This window comes from Cheilinus undulatus, linkage group 21 (genome assembly GCF_018320785.1).
Source record: "Cheilinus undulatus linkage group 21, ASM1832078v1, whole genome shotgun sequence".
NCBI classification, from domain to species: Eukaryota; Metazoa; Chordata; class Actinopteri; order Labriformes; family Labridae; genus Cheilinus; species Cheilinus undulatus.
Window position 1 is genome coordinate 17,437,764 of NC_054885.1, and position 19,332 is coordinate 17,457,095.

A 19,332-nucleotide genomic window follows, 5' to 3' on the forward strand; every position below is an offset into this window, starting at 1 on the left:
CATCACTTATTCTTGCCAAATTTAGCCCCTTTAAATAAATTTTTGCTACCTTACTCCCATTTCTGACACTTCTTAAACAAATTTCAATGCTTTTTCTGCACATTTTCTCCACTTTCAAGACATTTTTGTCACTTTTAAACTCTTTCCACCGCTTTTCCCACCTACTGTTGCCTCTGTTGACCCATCATCATCATTTTTCATCACATTTAATGCTTATTTTTGCCAATTTAACTACTTCTCACTATTTGAAATGCCCATTATTGCAGTTTAAACTTATTTTTTCACTTTTTAATACCATTTCACCACCTTTTCCATCCTTTTTTGGTCATTTTTAATCCAATCAATTTCTAATAACAAAAAAAAAGATTTAGATTTTTAAGATGGCTATATACTACGGCACAAATAATGATAAAAAAAAAAAACTCCCTTGATAACAGTAGCTATTATTCAGGTAAAAAAAAAAAAAACAATAAATGTGGTTATCACAGATTAATATAACAATGGACCACAATTTTGCTGACTTCATGGCTGGGCCCCAGAAAGCTCTCCCCTTTATTCCCCCTTATAGACGGCCTTGTCTGCACATGACTATTCTTGTGCATGGCTGTGTTCAGGTACAGTAGGGGTCCCCAGTCTCTGGCACCTTTATTTTGAGGGTTGAGGGCTGTAAAGGTTGACAACCCCTGCCATAAACAACATATCAGACACTGAGATTGAGACATTTTACCATTTTATGAAAATATTAGCTTATTTTCAATTTCATGGCAGCAACACATCTCAAAAAGTAGGGACAAGGCAACAAAAGGCCGGAAAAGTAAACGGAAACAAAAAACAGCTGGAGGAGCATTTTGCAACTAATAAGATTAATTGGCAGTCAGTAACATGACTAGGTATAAAAGGAGCATTTTAGAGAAGCATAGTCTCTCATAAGTAAGGATGAGCAGAGGTTGGCTAGTCTGCAAAAAAATGTGTCAAAAAATGTGGAAGAGTTTCAGAAAATCGTCCTGGCATTCCTCTTTCCTCTGCTACATACAGTTTATTAGAGTTGATCTCAATAACAATGGATTTCTAACACTTGAATGAGCAGGTGCACTAACTTAAGGGAAATGTACTCCTAAACGATAAACTGGGGTAAATATTTGCAGACACAGTCATCTATAATATCATTGAATTCTTATTCTAAGTCAAACATGTTTGATAAATGTAGCTCTGCTAGTCCACACAAACACCACGGCTCGATACAAATTTTCTCAAAACAGACATTAAAGTGAAGATCAGTGAGTGTTTATGTTGTGGTATTTAACTAACAGACAGATGAGTGTTAAAATCTATCCCTGCAGCTGGCAGTGGTTTTAAACCAGGGATCAAGAAGCTCCACGGTCAACACATGCACATAAAAATCAACACACCACATGTGCATCTGATTTGTACCCCACTGTGTGCCAGTCACAGTGTGTTCCAGTGACCCAGTGCCCAAGATTAAAGCCCAGCAAAGCCAGATTTAGCCTCCCAACAAACCAAATCCCAGATTTTAAGAGGTCTGTGAGGACTCCTGGACTGTAATGCCACAGCAACGCATCAGCAGCCAAGTTTATTCACACACTAATATAAAGCCTACAAACAACGCGTCACTTCGGGGTTTAAACGCTGCTGGGAGGTGAAGTATTTCTGGGTGAAAAGCAAAGTCAACATCAACCCCACCTCCAAGAATAATCTTATTAACACTGTGATTCATGAGGCGGTCCAAAAGCCTTCTTGCATAATGAGCTGCAGCAGTGTTTAAATCATTCAGTTTAATAAGAGGGAGGATGTTTGCAAAAGCTTTTCTGAAAATTAAAGGTCGGACTTGTATGTGCAAATGTTTAGACTTGAATAGCAATGGCTTTGTTAGATTCAGACATTATTCTAAAACAACAGCAGAGAGGTGAAACTACACTAGAGGGGAAAAGAAGGAACAATGTGAATACCAAGAGAGTAACTGAAAGTCTAACTCACTGAGAGAGCTTTTCCTAACAAACACTGATGGTTTTTAGTAGAATAAATCACCTGTTACCATCAAATGTACCGAGAACTTTTCATCACAGAAACTTTAAGCTTCCCTATCCTCTTGTCTGTTTTAGGTGAACACTGGCGGTCCTTAACAAGTTATCACCCAAACTGTGATCAATCTGGAGAGAGGAAAAGAGATGAGCTGAGAAGGGCCTTAAACACAAACTAGGTGATTTTAAGCCTACTGATAAACAGCTGGAATATGCCAACTCAGCCTAAATACTTTAACGCGTAACTATTGACCCTAATATCATCAAAGCAGATATATCTTAATGAGATTACTCATTACTCATTCTTTTTTATGACTAAACCAATTGTTTTCATTTTCATCCTCAACCAGGCTGGGACCAGGGATCTCTGTTGAGTGCTAAACATGTTCATTTTAGTACTCAACAGAGATCCCTGTGCTTTTGCAGCCAGCCTATAGTGGACAGTTTTTCCGGCTCTGCAAAGGCTTCATTCGTAAAGCCAATGTGTTGCCACTTTGTTTCCAGCATGGACTGATCATCAGAAGTGGCAGGGCTGATTATTCTGGGGAAAACTCAGAGCTGTCTTTGTAGGTTCTCAATTCATCCAGGTCATTGTTTTCTAAATCTTGGTAAAGGGGGCAATTGAATTTAACGTTCCTTAAGATTGAGACTTAGGGAACCTGGACAAGATTAAGGTTCAAGAACCTGAATCAAATCTTTGCTCCCTTGACCAAGATTTGGATACACTTTTAAGCTCTTTCATTGTGTTGTTATTGTGCAACAATGGTGACACCATAATGCACAACTTTATATACAGTACTGTGTAGAGCTTTTAGGCATTTTTGGGCCACAAAATGGGGCTGAAGTAAAGTGTAGATGTGGCAAGTAAGCCACCTGAGGACACCAATGGGTAGGAAGGATTGACACAACCCTGATAATGCTCTGGATGTCCCTGCATATTACCAGGATGGGGAAAAAATCTGTTGAAAAAAAATGACAGTCTTCACCTTTACGGGGGAGTAGGGGATGGATGTGGAAAGTAAGCACAACTAAGGGTGCTGTCCAGGCAGGTAGTAGGGTTGCAAAGAGTCTTTGGTCATGCTGTAGTTATCGCAAGGTCCTGAGAGCCGCCAGTGGTCTCTGGGCGTATTACCAGGGATGAAAAGTCTAGACAAAAGAGATGCCGTTGAGCTTGACCTTGACTGCTACACACGTGTGTCAACATCTGTTGAGTAAGCAAGTAACCTTTAACATATCTTTGACCTTAACATAAATGGTTGATAGGCCAGACTGCTGTCAAGACATAAACATGCAATGTCCTTTTCTTTATTTAAGCCCAGACTTTGTTCTTTTGAACGGTGCGACTTCAAGGGGGGTCAAATTTTGTGCTCAGGGATGCAGATGGCCCAGCAGCAAGGATACAAGCAATGTGTGCAACCTAACCATGACCTAGGTTCAAGCCTTTCTCCTTTTTCATGCCATACTGCACCTTCTCATCCCTGTTTCTGTCTTTTTCCTTGTCTATAATTATTGGTATTAAAACCTCCAAAATAAGTATTTAAAAAAGAAATGTTTAAGAAAAATCTATGTGCTCTGAACTTCATTTGAAACCTGGTCCCAACAGTATATTGGCACTACATTCCTTGAGAAAGTTCTGCATGATGCTTTATTTATATTGCTTTTTGTGATTTAAGCACAAGTGAAAGGTGTGGATAGTTAAAAATACAACAATCACAAGAGTTGTTTCCATATTAATTTATTTCCATTGCATACAAAAACATTTGCTGCAAGTGATTTTCAATTTAAAAAAAAAAAACTTTTACACATTTAAAAACAGTGCACCAACTTGTACACACAAAGATAAATATATATATATATCTGAGTATTTAAAAGAAATGTACAGAAGTGGAGATTGGCACATCTGGGAGAGAGGCTTCATCACCAGCTTTGCATGTTTCCTTTTTGTCTGACTGACAACGAAAACAGGCACAAAGAGGTTGAAGAACAGCTTCAACAAACAATAGACTGCTACATTAGTAATCCCTTTAAAAATACCCAGAAACAGGGATCCAGCCCCTGTAGACATTTAAAATCACACATTTGAAAAAATAATCAAACCTTTAAGAAAAGTATCTTATAGCTGTAGAAAGATCACATTCATTTTTACCTTTGATTGCAGACAAAAACGGTGGTAAACATGACACACACAGTAGTGCAATTAGCATCATTTTAAAGAATACAGAGTGATTTTTAAAACATAAAAAACTCAAATGTACCTTTAAAAACAGCAAGAGGATTAATGTGAGCAACAGCGACATCCTGTGGTGGAAATATGAAAGCTCTTCCCACACAGTAGACATGATCCACATGCCACCTTTAAGAAATCTTTTTGCTAAAATTAATAAATCTCTTTGGTGGCTTTCTCCCAGTCATAAACATCCATCTTTGACTCAAGCAATTTTAAAAATGTTACAAAAATAAAACCTGGGCCTGCTCAGGAAATGTGCCTGAAGACTTAAAGTGATCAGTTTCTCATTTCTCTGTGGATTTTACCACCGGCTGACCTCATGTTTTCAATTTTTGTTCTCGTCTCCTGGTAGGAAGTAGGGATTCTCGTGGCCTTGAACCAGATAGGAGTAACGGGATGGATTTTTACCTTTGAAGGTCTTCATTCCCTCTGGGTTGAGATCATATGATCCTGTCTGAAATACCAGTGGAAGCAGAAATCCTCTTAGTTTCTTACAAATGTAGTTCACAAAACTCATCTGCAGCCAAACAAACAGCAGATAAATTACCAGTCTACTCATGACTACCCCAAAACCAACATCATCTGAGCGTCTTTGGAGCATCAATCACTAGATTTAGCTCAAGGATGAAAGAACACAGCTTTCCACAATAATCACAGATCTCCCTGGAAGCTCCCAAAAAATTATCCAGAAAAACTCTTTAACCATGGTTCGTACTGTGGCATGTCTAAATCATCAGCAGGAGGCATCAAGGCAAATCATAATCTAGAAGCAAAGCCATGCCTTACCTTTCGCCATCTGTTCTCCTTCGGCTGAAACCCCTAAAGCAACACACTGGGAGTCAGGCAAAGCAGGGAGCATGGGAGGGAACTACATGCTAGTATCATACACATGTTCACTGGGTTAAATATGGCGGGCAGTAAGGACTGGATATGTATCATTAATGCATCTTATTTTCTCTTGAATGACACAAGGTGATCCTGTGAGCATAGATTTGTTAATTTGTAGGTCAAACAAAGTTGTGTCGAGGTTTTAACTAAGCTATAATTGAAGGAAGGGTGATGTATTTCAGTGTGAGCCAGATGGGGACTGAAGTCCATGATGTTATTATTAAAACAGCTACTTAGTTGGCTCTACATGTTTAGAAAACCTTTGTTAATCAATGTAAACAAGATGCTCTTAAACCTGCAAATCACAAAATCCATGCTTACAAGTTTAGTTAGTGGTTAGTAAAGCAGATGCAACCTGGATGCAAGACGCTGGGGCAACACTGACGAAACTTAAGGCTGATTTACTGGAAATACAGTACGCAGGGATTAGTGGCAAGTAATTAAGACGATGAAGGAACATTAGAAGACTCACCATTCCATTAGTTTGATGCTTTTTGTCCACCAGGGCTCGAGTGCTGCCCCCTTCTGTCAGCTCTATGGATGAAGCTCCATCACAGTTGGTGGTAGCCCGAGGGATGGGAGTGATGCCAGCTGGCCAAGGCTGGCTAAAGTCACCTATTGAGTATGGACTGCTGCTGTCGTCTGGTTTCCTCTTCAAGTATTCCCGCCTAATAAAAAGAAATACAGATGGTGAAATGATTACACATGCATTAGACAACCGGTTGATCCCAAAGGGCAACATTCTCTTGGGCAACCCTCAAGATCTCGCATTCATGTTGTGACTTCAGATGAAGAACAAATATAAAGGATGACTGGAATCCTCAGCTGATTGTCCTAACGTGTTACAGTAAAAACTTAATAAATGTGGAAAGTATAGAGTAATATCCTGGCTGAGGCAAATGTGAAGGTGTGTTTATATTAGCAAGCAGTAAAAGTACATTGGGCTGATGCTTGCTCTCATCGGCTGTTGTGGATATTCACTTGGAGGTACCTTGAATGGTAAACAACAAACATGTTTGATATCTACACTTCCAGGTCAGGGAAGCTCAAAATCAGTAGGGAGCAGTAAAATAATTGTGTGGGTGCCACCCACAAATAACCATTTGTGACAAATTTTGACTAGGGAACCTGGTCTGAAGTTTGGCTTAAAATCATGAAGTGCATACAGATGATGACCACAGTTTTGGAAAGGTAAATCAGGAGTCAGCATATCTGTGCATTCACAAGCAAAGCAATACATACTCCCGTTTTTAAAAAATAAAAAAGAGAGAAAAAAGAGGTATGTCTGGAGTAAGTAAAAAATTGCAAAGCTTCACTTGCCACACAGTCTACATTTACAATTTCGAAGTATACAATTTCGACATAAACAGCACCTTCTAGTGGCTAAAAGCATGATGAAAACATTCAAAGTTGCAATTAAACAGAAGGCTAAAATCAGAAGTGGAAAAGGTGCGTGGCTGTTGTTATCAAAGTACATTTACTCTGGTTACTTTGGTTTGTTTTACTTCTACTTTAAAGTTAAAGTAGAAGTAAAACCACTGGTCCATAAACCTCCTTAACTAAAAGTATTCAATTTAAAGTTTATATACTGAGTACTAAGTAGCTACTGAGGAGTTTTACAGTCCAATATGATCTTTCCTTGATTGGCAAGAACAACAAGAGAATAGATCTCCAACCAGAGTTTAAATTTAGCAGGTTTTAACACATCTATACAGGTCCACACTACATATAGTTAAACTACACATCTGAAAATGTTAATTATTTTACAGTATGACAGAGCTGCAGTAACCCTGGAAAATCTGTGGAAAGATGGCTCTCCTCTGGCAAGATTAAAGCAAAATCAACCCCATTGCAAAGCAATGCATACTGTTGAAGAAACCTTTAGGGAAATCTAAAGTCAAACTCTAACTCAGTGGATAACTTTACTCATGGTGCAAATGTGTCTTTAAAACAAACAAACAAAAAAACAACAAAATCCTCCATAAACCTTAACAAAAGAACCACAGCAGGGATCAGTGAACAACAGGCAACATCCAACCACAACTGAACACATATACAGTGCTTAACAAATTTATTAGACCACCCCTAACCCTAACCAAAGAAAGGTTTATGCCACAGCTGCCCTAAATTAACAGCATTGGTAATTACCAAAATCATTTTTTATGTTTCTACAATGGTTAATACACCAATATGTTGAAGCTCTTTAACCCAATTGATATTTTTAATGCTAAAATATCATTATTATTGTTATCCATGAATTTTCAAATTTACTGATTTACAAAAAAACTGAAAAAATAGTAAAGACCATTATTATTTCTTGATCAATATGTCAAATTATAGTAATATACTTGCATTCCTGAACAGAAAAATGAGTTTTAGTGGTTGAATGTTATGCTTGATTAATTTCTGACTTCTCAGAGAAGCCCAGTGAGCCAGCTCAAATTTGGGTAAATTCAGTTTGAAATCCCTCATTCCTGTTCAAAATGGTAAAACGTGGAGAGCTCACTGGAATGCTGTGATGGTCTTTGAGACAAATATGACAGGTGGTGTAATAAATTTGTTAGGCACTGTATATCCATACATTTAAACACCCAAGGGCATGATGGGAACTGCCCACACACTGAAGTAAAACTGAAAGTACTGATATCAATATGTACCCCTGAGTGTAGTCATCATTTATATTCATCTTAACACCAGACTGACCAATAGCATGTACAATCAAGTGGTTACATCCAGGATCTTCTACAACTAATTTGGGAAAAGATGTATTCATCTTTTTTTCTACAACATATTCATTTTTATATGTGTCCATGACGTGTTTGTAGTCTACTGCGAAAACTATATTTCATGTATACAAGGGACTTTTCTGTTGTTTGTCTACAACACTGATGAAGTCTTATTGCTGAAATACATTCATTGTGGTCAGTACATTTTCTTTAATTGCACTACTATAAGAATTGATTACAAGCTCTATTAGCAAAAGGAAATCAGTGACAGGGCCTTTAAAATTCGTAGGATTTTCATTGTTACAGTATTCTCACCAGCGAAAGTATATGACCAAAGCCAGGACCAGGATGAGAAGAATTCCTCCAAGGACACAAGAGACCACCACCACTGCCAGCAGAGCAGCTACAACATAAACATTAAGATATATGAAGATTTTTATATCCCACAACCTTACTACTTCTTTACTGCTGCATGTCTTTAGTCTTTCATATAATGTTGCTACTCACAATCATTGCAGTTGAAGCCAGCATATCCAAATGGACACCTGAGAAACAAATTAGAGCTGTTATAAAAGTTATTTGTGTGTCAGAGCTGTGTCATAGCAAAGTAAAGGAGGTCTACAATAAATCCACATGGGGGAGCCAACTTCACATCAACGTACTGTTTAAGAAGCACAGTACTAACATATGAAACAGCAAAGTTCTTCTGGAACAGAAATAAAAAGATGTACTCACGCTTTGCATGTGTCTCCTACTGCCTTCTGACCACTTGGACATGCTAAAAAGTGACACAAAATCATTAAAACACTTAGAATATGTTTTACAAAGAGACTGAAGTAGGAACATAACAAGCTACAGTTTCAGACTCAGTCATGGCAGAGAAGTTCAGTACGCCTGGCTGCACAGGCAAAGAAAACATGAGCACAATGAGAGCCTCTTCTTATGGAGGCCACATGATGACCATTACAAACTGTACATTATGGGTGTCTTTGTAGCATGTTTCCAGGGAAATAAACTGCATGAACATATTTGAATGGAAGTTTAATTATTTATAATCTCTCCATAGAGCTGATCTCTTTGGGTCTCAGCCCTTCACTGACAGAGAAAAATGTGATTCTTCCTCATGTTTCCGGGGAAACAACCCTGTTAAAAAGAAATACATTTTAGAGATAAATGAGGTGAGGGCCAAGGGTTGGCACAGAGAAAAGGCTACAGCTCTTGACCTTGTCTCTCTAGTTTCGCTCCCTGTTGTTTCTCCCTCTCATTCTCACACACAAGAATTTAACTGAGGATTTTTTTTGGTTACAGTGCTCTTTACTGTAGAACAGCTGGGAAAACGTCACAGGAGCCTGTCTCAGGCGCTGCAGGGCATTAGCTCTTAAAAACTATCCATGAAGCCTTAGTGGTAAATATGCTATTTCTAGAGACAACAACAAGGCTACTTTGTGTGTTAGTCTGTCTGTTGATCAATCAATTGTGGCTCTTACCTCTGCAGCTGTTGTTTGAATACATGATGGAGATGTAGCCCTTTTTACATGAACAAACAGCCTGCCCGTCTGTATTTGTGCATGTTGTAGTGGCAGCCTCACAAGGCAATGGCTCCTGCTCACACAAGTTTGATCCTAAAACAGACCATGCATATGCAGCAACTGTAGTTAGAAACAAACTTCCTCTGAGTTATCAAGTGAGTGCTAGTGTTTAATTTGTACTTACCTGTAAATGTAGCATCACTGAGCAATAAATTCAAGCCTGCTGAGTTAGCTATAGCCTGCTTAATGGACTGATCCACGGACTCTTGAGTGACTCCGGTGTTTCTAAAGATGTTATTTACAGTTGCTTGCACACTTCCTCTCCTGAAAGATTTTACAGAAATACCATTAAATTGAAAACAATTTATAAAATTATATAATGGCATATCTGAAGTGAAGGAAATACTCACTCAAGTCGTACAACATCAGATCGTATATAACCAGGCTCATTTTTGAGGGCGTCTCTGAGCTATGAAAGGGAATAAAAAGGAGTCTAAAGAACTGGAAGGGGACATCAGTAATTTTGTCAGCATACTTAGCTAAGAACTTACAGCTGCTGATATATTAGCTGACGTCTCCTGGAACACAGCTGAAGACCGGTTGCTCATTTCTTCTTGAAATGTCAAGGAGATGAGATGTAGCTGGCCTGGGAACACTTGGGCTGAGGGAAAAGAAAAAGAGGGTAAAATGAAACCTAGTCTCACTGCTACCACTCACATATAAAATGTCTTTATGTTCTTACCAGGTTCACAGCGGCCATTGAGCAGGAAGCTACCAGAGATACATTGGCAAGTTCCATTAAGACAGATGCTTCCAACAGGACAAGGGACGGTAGGACACACTGATAGGAGAATGAAAAATATGTTAAAAACTGTCCATCCAACTCTTTCCTTATGTGAACTACAATTGTTAAGTTTAAGTTAAGTCATTTTAACCACTGGGTGCAGTGAAAACAGTCTGAAATAACAACCTATCATCATTAGTATAGTTCATGTGGTAAATTGCATACAAATAAGTTATATACAAAATTAGCTGTAAGGCTGCAACATTAGAAGTCACTGGTGTCCTGGTCAATATTAAAGACATCCATACAATGGATAAATGAAACCGTATCGAGCATGTCAGGTTGGCCAATACCTGGAGCATAAAATGTATAATTGCCCAAAAGACAACTAAACAAAAATGGAACTTTACAGAAAGGTACCAACCTATGACTGAAGCAAGGGTGGGAATGGGTGTAGTTGCTGTGGTTGGGATGTTGCTGGTGATTTCTGTTGGTGTGAAGGTAGTGGCAGCCATGGTGGTACCAGTAGTAATGGTGGTGGGACTGACTGAAGCAGTGGTGGAGGTGGGAGTGGTGGTGACACTTGGAGTGGTTAAGGTTGTAGTATCTGTGGAGGTTGGCATGGTGGAGATAGCTGGAGTGGTTGAGGCTGGAGTATTGGTGGAGGCTGGCGTGGTGGAGGGGACTGGACTCGTGGTGGAGGCTAGTGTGTCGGTGGAGGCCGGTGTGGTGGTAGGGATTGGAGTAGTGGTAAGGGCTAGAGTGGTTGAGGCTGGAGTGTCAGTGGAGGGTGATTTGGTGGGGGGGATTGGAGTGTTGGAGGTCGGTGTGGTGGAGGGGGTTGCAGTAGTGGAGGCTGGGGTGTTGGTGGAGGCTGATGTGGTGATGGGGGTTGGAGCTGTGGTGGGGTTTGTAGTAGTGGTGGCTAGAGTAGCAGTGGTTAGAGTGGTGATTGAGGTTGAAGTTGTAATGAAGGCTGGAGCAGTCGTTGAGGTTGGAGCTGTCACAGATGTTGGAGTGCTGGTGGAGGCTGTAGAGGCTGTTGAGATTGAAGTGGTGTCAGATGAGGTCAGAACAGTTGACCAAGGCAAAGTTGTTGTTTCTCCAGTGCTGCCAATTACTGTAATGATAAAAGAATTTGCATCAATCAAACAACATCCAAACTAAGAACACAGCAAGCATTAAAAGCTTTACAGTGAATAGAGACATACAGCACATCTTGATCTGAAGTTAAAACTGGCATTCAATTTCAAAAACTGTATCAAGCCACCATAATTTGACAGCATTTTTTTTAAACTGAATTCCTTCTCACCTGTATTTATAAGTATACTGTTTAGTAAAAGCAAACTGCAGCATTCATTAAGCTGTTACGCCTACCTTCTGGGGTGGTTGCTGAGGGACTAGGGGAGGTGGTATTTCCAGTGGGGGAAGCAGTGCTACTGCCTGGGGAGGTGTTTGGAGGGAGAGAGCTGGAGTTTAAGGTCGAGGTGGGTGAAGCAGGTGGGGATCCAGTAACAGTGGAGGATGGTATGGTAGTAGATGCAGGAGTCTCAGGAGAGGTGTTAGCAGAGTTTGTTAGTGTAGTTGTGGAGCTATCAGGAGTGGCACTACTTATGCCATTGCTGGTATTTGTGGTCATTAGAGTTGAGGTTGTGATGGAGGAGAGTTGTGTAGTGTCTGTAGTTGAGGTTGGTTTGGGGTTAGTCTGTGCAGCTGCTGTGATTGTTTGTGTGGTTTGTGTCATAACTGATGTGCTATTGCCAGTGTGAGTGACTGGTGACACTGTCTTATTGTCAGTGGTGGTGTGCATCTTAGTGGTTGTGTCATTGCTTGGTTGTGTGGTTTGTGTCATAACTGATGTGCTATTGCCAGTGTGAGTGACTGGTGACACTGTCGTCATGTCAGTGGTGGTGTGCATCTTAGTAGTTGTGTCATTGCTTGGTTGTGTGGTTTGTGTCATAACTGATGTGCTATTGCCAGTGTGAGTGACTGGTGACACTGTCGTCATGTCAGTGGTGGTGTGCATCTTAGTAGTTGTGTCATTGCTTGGTTGTGTGGTTTGTGTCATAACTGATGTGCTATTGCCAGTGTGAGTGACTGGTGACACTGTCTTATTGTCAGTGGTGGTGTGCATCTTAGTAGTTGTGTCATTGCTTGGTTGTGTGGTTTGTGTCATAACTGATGTGCTATTGCCAGTGTGAGTGACTGGTGACAGTGTCATCATGTCAGTGGTGGTATGCATCTTAGTAGTTGTGTCGTTGCTTGGTTGTGTGGTTTGTGTCAGTGGTGATGTGCTATTGCCAGTGTGAGTGACTGGTGACACTGTCGTCATGTCAGTGGTGGTGTGCATCTTAGTGGTTGTGTCATTGCTTGGTTGTGTGGTTGGTGTCATAACTGATGTGCTATTGCCAGTGTGAGTGACTGGTGACATTGTCATCATGTCAGTGGTGGTATGCATCTTAGTAGTTGTGTCGTTGCTTGGTTGTGTGGTTTGTGTCATAACTGATGTGCTATTGCCAGTGTGAGTGACTGGTGACATTGTCATCATGTCAGTGGTGGTATGCATCTTAGTAGTTGTGTCGTTGCTTGGTTGTGTGGTTTGTGTCAGTGGTGATGTGCTATTGCCAGTGTGAGTGACTGGTGACACTGTCGTCATATCAGTGGTGGTGTGCATCTTAGTGGTTGTGTCATTGCTTGGTTGTGTGGTTTGTGTCATAACTGATGTGCTATTGCCAGTGTGAGTGACTGGTGATACTGTCTTATTGTCAGTGGTGGTGTGCATCTTAGTACTTGTGTCATTGCTTGGTTGTGTGGTTTGTGTCATGACTGATGTGCTATTGCCAGTGTGAGTGACTGGTGACACTGTCTTATTGTCAGTGGTGGTGTGCATCTTAGTGGTTGTGTCATTGCTTGGTTGTGTGGTTTGTGTCATAACTGATGTGCTATTGCCAGTGTGAGTGACTGGTGACACTGTCTTATTGTCAGTGGTGGTGTGCATCTTAGTGGTTGTGTCATTGCTTGGTTGTGTGGTTTGTGTCATAACTGATGTGCTATTGCCAGTGTGAGTGACTGGTGACACTGTCGTCATGTCAGTGGTGGTGTGCATCTTAGTAGTTGTGTCATTGCTTGGTTGTGTGGTTTGTGTCATAACTGATGTGCTATTGCCAGTGTGAGTGACTGGTGACACTGTCGTCATGTCAGTGGTGGTGTGCATCTTAGTAGTTGTGTCATTGCTTGGTTGTGTGGTTTGTGTCATAACTGATGTGCTATTGCCAGTGTGAGTGACTGGTGACACTGTCTTATCGTCAGTGGTGGTGTGCATCTTAGTGGTTGTGTCATTGCTTGGTTGTGTGGTTTGTGTCATAACTGATGTGCTCTTGCCAGTGTGAGTGACTGGTGACACTGTCTTATCGTCAGTGGTGGTGTGCATCTTAGTAGTTGTGTCATTGCTTGGTTGTGTGGTTTGTGTCATAACTGATGTGCTATTGCCAGTGTGAGTGACTGGTGACATTTTCGTCATGTCAGTACTGGTGTGCATCTTAGTGGTTGTGTCATTGCTTGGTTGTGTGGTTTGTGTCATAACTGATGTGCTATTGCCAGTGTGAGTGACTGGTGACATTGTCATCATGTCAGTGGTAGTATGCATCTTAGTAGTTGTGTCGTTGCTTGGTTGTGTGGTTTGTGTCAGTGGTGATGTGCTATTGCCAGTGTGAGTGACTGGTGACATTTTCGTCATGTCAGTACTGGTGTGCGTCTCTGTAGTTGTGTCATTGCTTGGTTGTGTGATTCGCTGAATTGTAGTTGTTCTTGTGTCTGTAACAGGTTTCATTGATGTGCTACTGCTGGTCTGAATAAGTGGTGTCGCTGAAGATGTGTCATTGCCAGTTTGTGTATAGGGTGTCACTGTCATTGTGCTGTTGCCTGTGATTAGTGTCACTGACGTTGAGTCTTTGTTGGTGGGTTTGACTGGTGTTGTACTAGTAGCGTCATTCTTTGTGTGTGTAAATTGTGTTACTTCAGTTGTGCTATCGCTGGTTTGTTTGTCGGGGTTCAGTGTTATTTTACCAGTGGTTTCGGTACTAAGTTTTATCGTAGCTGTGTCGTTAGTTGTATGTGTGATTGGTGCCATTGTTATTGTGCCTTTGCTAGTTGGTTTGATCCCTGTTGTAGTCATGTCACTGTTTGTATTTATGAGAGGTGTCACAGTGCTTGCATTGTTGCTAGTTTGCATGGTGGAATTCAGTGTTGTAGGGGCATTGCTGGTTTGTGTTACAGGTTTCATTGTAGTTGTGTCTTTGCTACCTTCTGTGATTGGTGTTATTGTGGTTGTGTCATTGCTTGAGTCTGTGCTTGGTGTCATTGTAGTCATGTTGTTGCTTGTCTGTGAGATCAGTGGCAATGTTGTTTTACCATCGCTGGTTTGTGCAGTTGATGTCGCTGCAGTCCCGGCATTTGGTGTCTCTGTGACAGGTGCACTTGCAGTTGTTATGTCATTGCTAGTCAGTGTGCCATCTGAAGTGGGTGTGGGGATTGTAGTAGTCTCACTGATGTTGGTGGGTTGACTTGTCTCTGTGTCTTCATTATACAGTGTTGTTACTGTAACTGTTGCAAAATCAGTGGTGGAGTCCGTGGCAGTGCTCTGAACTTCTTCTGGAGTTGTTCTGGACCCGGTGCTTGGCTGGGAGGAGGAAGTTGTCACTGCATCAGTAGGTGATTCTTCTGTGGCATTTCCTGTTGCAGTAACTAAAGATGTTGAGGAGGCTGGTAAACTTGTGATACTGATGCTTGTGGGGTTGCTGATTGGAACTGAGCTTGCAGTTTGTGTCACAGGAGGAGTTGTGGATGCGTCACTGGTCATTTTTCCAATAGAGGTGACGTTGGCTTCTGTGGTAGGATCTGTTGTTGACATCCCTAAAATACAAACAGAAACATTTAACATGAGTATATATGGTTGCAAGAAAAAGTATGTGAACCCTTTGGGATTTCTTGGATTTCAGCCTAAATTGGTCATAAAATGTGTTCTGATCTTCATCTAAGTCACAACAACAGACAAACAGTCTGCTTAAACTAATACCACACAAAAAATTGTATGTTTTCATGTTTTTATTGAACAAAACATAAAAACATTCACAGTGCAGGGTGGAAAAAGTATGTGAACCTCTAGGCTAATGACTTCTCCAAGAGCTAATTGGAGCCAGGAGTCAGCCAACCTGCAGTCCAATCAATGTGACGAAAATGTATGTGTTGGTTAAAGCTGCCCTGCCCTATAAAAAACACACACCAGTTTTGAATTTGCTGTTCTCAAGAAGCATTGTCTGATGTGAACCATGCCTGGCACAAAAGAGCTCTCAGAAGACCTACAATCAAGAACTGTTGACTTGCATGAAGCTGGAAAGGATTACAAAAGTAACTCTAAGAGCTTTGATGTTCATGTGTCCACAGTAAGACAGACTGTCAACAAATGGAGGAAGTTCAGCACTGTTGCTACTGTCCCTAGGTGTGGTCGTCCTGTAAAGATGACTGCAAGAGCACAGCGCAGAATGCTCAAGGAGGTGAAGAAGAATCCTAGAGTGTCAGCTAAAGACTTACAGAAATCTCTGGCACATGCTAACATTTGTGTTGACAAATCTACAATAAGTAAAACATTAAACAAGAATGGAGTTCATGGGAGGACATCACGGAGGAAGCCACTGCTGTCCAAAAAAAACATTGCTGCACATTTGAAGTTTGCAAAAGAGCACCCGGATGTTCCACGGCACTACTGGCAAAATATTCTGTGGACAGATGAAATCAAAATTGAGTTGTTTGGAAGGAACACACAACACTATGTGTGGAGAAAGAAAGGCACAGCACACCAACATCAAAATCTCATCCCAACTGTGAAATATGGTGGAGGGGCCATCATGGTTTGGGGCTGCTTTGCTGCCTCAGGGCCTGGACGGATTGCTGTCATTGACAGAAAAATGAATTCCCAAGTTTATCAAGACATTTTGCAGGAAGACTTAAGACAATCTGTCCACCAACTGAAGCTCAACAGAGGATGGTTGATGCAACAGGACAACAACCCAAAGCATAGAAGTAAATCAACAACAGAATGGCTTCAACAGAAGAAAATATGCCTTCTGGAGTGGCCCAGTCAGAGTCCTGACCTCAACCCAATTGAGAAACAGTTTTGTAAAGAAGAATGGTCCAAAATTCCTCCTGACCGTTGTGCAGGTCTGATCTGCAACTACAGGAAACATTTGATTGAGGTTATTGCTGCTAAATGAGGGTCAACCAGTCATTAGCCTAGGGGTTCACATACTTTTTCCACCCTGCACTGTGAATGTTTACATGTTTTGTTCAATAAAAACATGAAAACATATAATTTTTTGTGTGGTATTAGTTTAAGCAGACTGTTTGTCTGTTGTTGTGACTTAGATGAAGATCAGAACACATTTTATGACCAATTTAGGCTGAAATCCAAGAAATCCCAAAGGGTTCGCATACTTTTTCTTGCAACTGTATGCAAAACATGGTAAAAAAAAAAAGCTCTCTGTTTTAAACCCTTATTAGTCCATTTTTTTTGGCCATTTCAGGTCAGTGTAAAATGTAAAAGCCATACTGGCTTATTATCACTAAACAAAACATAGCAAATGTTTGCCCATTTACACATCAAGAAGACACAGCAACATTAGCATTCATTTGAAGTCCTGTTTGCATACGTAAGTGTAAATTCTGAAAAAGTCTTGCAAGCCGCCCCTCTGTTTTTCCTTAGCAATTAAAGTTAATAATAAAGCATGCTGGCTTTATTACTTCACTAGTGAGAGAGGCAGTGAAAGGAAAATACATCTACAAAAGCCAAATGCACAGTGTTCTATGAAACATGAATCTACAAGAGCAACAACTACATATTTCTGTATTTCTGTATATAAATAATGACATGCAATACACAGTGCTTTGCAGCCACTGTCTTGACACCACCGTTGTTTATCAAGCACTTATAAAATTACAATTTCCTAACATAATACAATTATTTATATCACAAAATATTTCAAATGCCAGGCTTTAATAACACCACATAGTTAGAAATGTGTTATCAGTGAAAGCAACTGGAATGAATGATTGTCTATACTGATGCCTTTCTTTCTGCAGCAGCATGAAAACTTTGACTTCATTAAACAATACAACATCATTTTGGTGGAGTAAATTACAATTTCAAAATGTTCAGATGTAATTGAAGTAGCGACTAAATAACAAAAAACATGCAGACAAAAAAAAGAAAAAAGGGAACAAAAATATAAGTTCTGCTGACAGCCTGCGCCAAGGAAAAAGGGACATGACATTCAAGTAATTAACATCTGGTATTTCAAAAAATTATTGACTTCTTCATTTCCCTGTGCTTAACCTTCCCCTTATTTACATGATGTGAACTTTGTATCCTTTATAAAACAGTAAAAAAAAAAAACTTTATAAGCTGTGTTTTAAAGCCAAAGGACAGGGTTTGCCAAAATGTAAATGTTACCTCAACCTACATTTTTTAAAGTTCATTTTCAGGGGCATTTGGTGTATAGTGGATCGAGTAGATAATCAGGGAGAGAAAGGGCACTGGCATGTGAGAAAAGAGCTTTAGGTTGAACTTGAACCTGGGCTGCCTACTCGGGGACTTAAGCCTACATGTGGCCTAACTGTTAGGACATTTGCACCCCCTCAACCTAACTCTTAACCAGAGCTGGAAAGTCACTTATTACATTTACTCAAATTACTGTAATTGACTGGTGTTTTGGGGTGCTTGTACTTTATTACCTGCTGGGGTTCCTTTGCTCATGATTTTGGTGAATTGTTGTCTTTTATGTTAGACAAATTTGCACCATGTGTGAAGTTATCCACCGAGTTAGAGTCTCTACAGGTGAGGTGTTCCAACAGGACACATGGAGCATGAACTTCATCAGTATGCATTACCTTGCTTTGAGGTTGACTCTGCTTGTTCTGGCCAGAGGAGACCCACCTTGCCACAGATTTTTAACAGTGATTGCAGCTCTGTCATTCTGTAAAATACTATACACTTCAAAATTGTAGTTTAACTATAGAATATGTAGTGTGGACCAATATATAGACACTTAAAAACTGTCCAGTTTAACTCTATATTAGTTAACACTGTATATTTTGCTGTGCATCTAACATAAGTGTAGAACAACCTGGTTGGGGATCTATTCTATTGTTGATCTTGCCAATAAGAAAATATCAGATTTTACTGCATAACTCCTCAGGAGTTTCTCAGTGGTCAGTTCTTAAAGTAAACCTTAGATTCAATACTTTTTATTTTTACTTGAGAAGGGTTATAGACCAGTGCCTCTACCTTCATAAATTTTAAGCAGAACCCCTGTACCTTTATTCGAGTACAACAGTTGTGTACTTTTTGGACACTAGAGCAGCAGCTGCAGTTCTCTGCACTTTTGCATTTACCTCATATTCCACAAGGAGGTCACTGCTAAGTCAAAACTGTCATTAAAGGGGGCAACTTGCTACACCTGTAACTTTGTGTGTTAAAAAAAACTGAAAATAGCCATAACTTAGCAGATAAGAATGACTAATGTGTGACGCTTGTTTACGACACCAACAGTGTCAGTTACAAGTGCGGCCAACTTCATCTGTCCCTCTGAAAGGAGCGCTCCCTTCTATTTGTTCAGCGTGCTGTCATGACGCCTGTTCCCATTTAGCCTGCTCCCACTCTTTTTTTGTGTTTATAGGGGAACAGAGGAAACCAGAGGGCAGCTTGAGGAGCGGTTCAAACAGTAGGAGGTCTTTGATAATGACTTAGCCTGTTTACCTCAGCTCCTCATCTGTATGCACTGAATGATTACATTCAAAGCCTCCTTTTACCAGCGAACATGTTACCAAGAAATGGGTGCGCATACTCTCATTGGACAGTTTTTCCCCTAGTCATCCTTCTCAAAAACACAAGGATGTGTTGAGAAAATCAGGACTAATATTAGATTGTGAAAGAAATTTGATTATATTCTCTGTGTGAAAGGTCCTGTGTCACCTAATGTCTTTATCGCTTGGTAACCAAGACTCATTTAGAGATGAAAACAGCAGGCTGCAAACACACTGTGACAGCAGATTTTTATGGATATGATGTACTGGATGTACACAAACA

At 40.3% G+C, this 19,332-nt stretch overlaps 1 protein-coding gene across 2 annotated transcripts in view; it reads right to left on the bottom strand.

The window, feature by feature from the left end:
- Positions 1 to 3,767: 3,767 nt before the first annotated feature.
- The window catches only part of si:ch211-198m17.1 (mucin-2), a 28,953-nt gene continuing 13,388 nt past the window's right edge, over positions 3,768 to 19,332 (bottom strand). The window contains exons 2-14 of one of the 2 annotated variants that reach the window (XM_041778161.1): positions 11,571 to 15,104; positions 10,618 to 11,313; positions 10,152 to 10,250; positions 9,961 to 10,070; positions 9,820 to 9,878; positions 9,594 to 9,733; positions 9,368 to 9,502; positions 8,616 to 8,658; positions 8,388 to 8,425; positions 8,196 to 8,283; positions 5,627 to 5,822; positions 5,053 to 5,085; positions 3,768 to 4,720 (exon numbers count right to left, since the gene is read on the bottom strand). In XM_041778161.1, the coding sequence (XP_041634095.1) occupies positions 4,592 to 4,720; positions 5,053 to 5,085; positions 5,627 to 5,822; positions 8,196 to 8,283; positions 8,388 to 8,425; positions 8,616 to 8,658; positions 9,368 to 9,502; positions 9,594 to 9,733; positions 9,820 to 9,878; positions 9,961 to 10,070; positions 10,152 to 10,250; positions 10,618 to 11,313; positions 11,571 to 15,104 (5,300 nt within the window). In that variant the 3' untranslated portion in view covers positions 3,768 to 4,591. The remainder of the gene's footprint in view (positions 4,721 to 5,052; positions 5,086 to 5,626; positions 5,823 to 8,195; positions 8,284 to 8,387; positions 8,426 to 8,615; positions 8,659 to 9,367; positions 9,503 to 9,593; positions 9,734 to 9,819; positions 9,879 to 9,960; positions 10,071 to 10,151; positions 10,251 to 10,617; positions 11,314 to 11,570; positions 15,105 to 19,332) is intronic. The other variant, XM_041778162.1, reaches the window with a different exon arrangement.